We start from the raw sequence: 1,024 nt of genomic DNA on the forward strand, positions 1-1,024 counted from the left end.
TGTATATATATATATATATATATATATTTTTTGTCGATTTGCATTTTCCCTCGCAAGGGTCATTTTTTCTCTCCTCTTGGAGCAACATCAAACTCTTTCCAGGCCTCCATCAGCTGATTGACGTCGCCGCGCACGACCTCCCGCAGCTTCGAGGGGCCACATTGCAGCACGCGCTCTACGCCACGCCGCAGCTCCACCCGCGCGGCCGGATGCGCCTCCTGTGGGTTGCAGGGCCGCGGCATGTATGTTTCCTCCGGCACCTTTGCAAATACAGGCGGCGGTGGTGGTGGAATGCGCGAGGCACAGAGCTCCACAACCGCGCGGAACGCCAGTGGCTCATACTGAGCAAGCATCTGCTGTGAGCGGGGAAGCAGCAGTATGTTTTGCCGTCCCATCTCATTGCGCAACTGCGGCCACCCTGTGCCGTGCTCGCGGGCCGCGCTGTCCACGTTCTTTCGCACAATTGCCCGATTCCAGTGCGACTGCTGCTCCACACGGTACCGGGTTTGCGTGCGCATAAGAAAAAACAGACGCTTTAACCCAACCTTCCGCTCTAGGCGGGCCCGACCGCGGAGCATGCTGCGGATGCGGTCCAGCTCCAGCGAGGCCCTGTAGTGGCACACAAGCGGGGTGCGACGAAGCATGCTGGGCCACGCAAACCAACACTACGATGCCCCACACCTTCGCGTGGGAAAAAATGTATGTATGAACTCTCTTTGCCTCTCTGGCTGCCAGCGTGGGTGGGTCCCGGAGACACGCCGCCGCAGCTGCTTAGCAACCGGTGCTGTCCCTCCTTCCTTCTGCGCAACGCCTCGTTTGTGCGTTTTCCGCCCCCGCCCCCTCCACTCAACCGCAAAAAGAAGCCTCACAAGAAAAAAAAACCAACAGTCACACAAGCGGCAGACATCCGATGCAAAAAGACGAGTGCTCACGGGTCAGGTGCTCCCAGAGACTGCGGCCACCGAGGTGCAACAACGCAACGGGAGAGGCGAAAAATAAAAAGAAGGGAAAGAAAAGAAAAGAC

General features: G+C 57.7%; 1 protein-coding gene across 1 annotated transcript, besides 2 other annotated features; it reads right to left on the reverse strand.

The window, feature by feature from the left end:
- The first annotated feature begins 2 nt into the window (after positions 1 to 2).
- Positions 3 to 27: a microsatellite.
- A 32-nt stretch (positions 28 to 59) lies between these two features.
- Positions 60 to 644, reverse strand: Tco025E_02772 (uncharacterized protein; the record flags this gene model as incomplete). Its single annotated transcript, XM_029369695.1, has 1 exon — positions 60 to 644. One exon carries the CDS (start codon positions 642 to 644, stop codon positions 60 to 62), a length of 585 nt encoding a protein of 194 aa, XP_029230265.1.
- Positions 645 to 992: 348 nt separating this feature from the next.
- Positions 993 to 1,023: a sequence feature (A-rich).
- Position 1,024: the final 1 nt, after the last annotated feature.

The sequence above is a fragment of the Trypanosoma conorhini genome (assembly GCF_003719485.1).
Source record: "Trypanosoma conorhini strain 025E chromosome Unknown Tco_14.4_contig_00114, whole genome shotgun sequence".
Classification (NCBI taxonomy): domain Eukaryota; phylum Euglenozoa; class Kinetoplastea; order Trypanosomatida; family Trypanosomatidae; genus Trypanosoma; species Trypanosoma conorhini.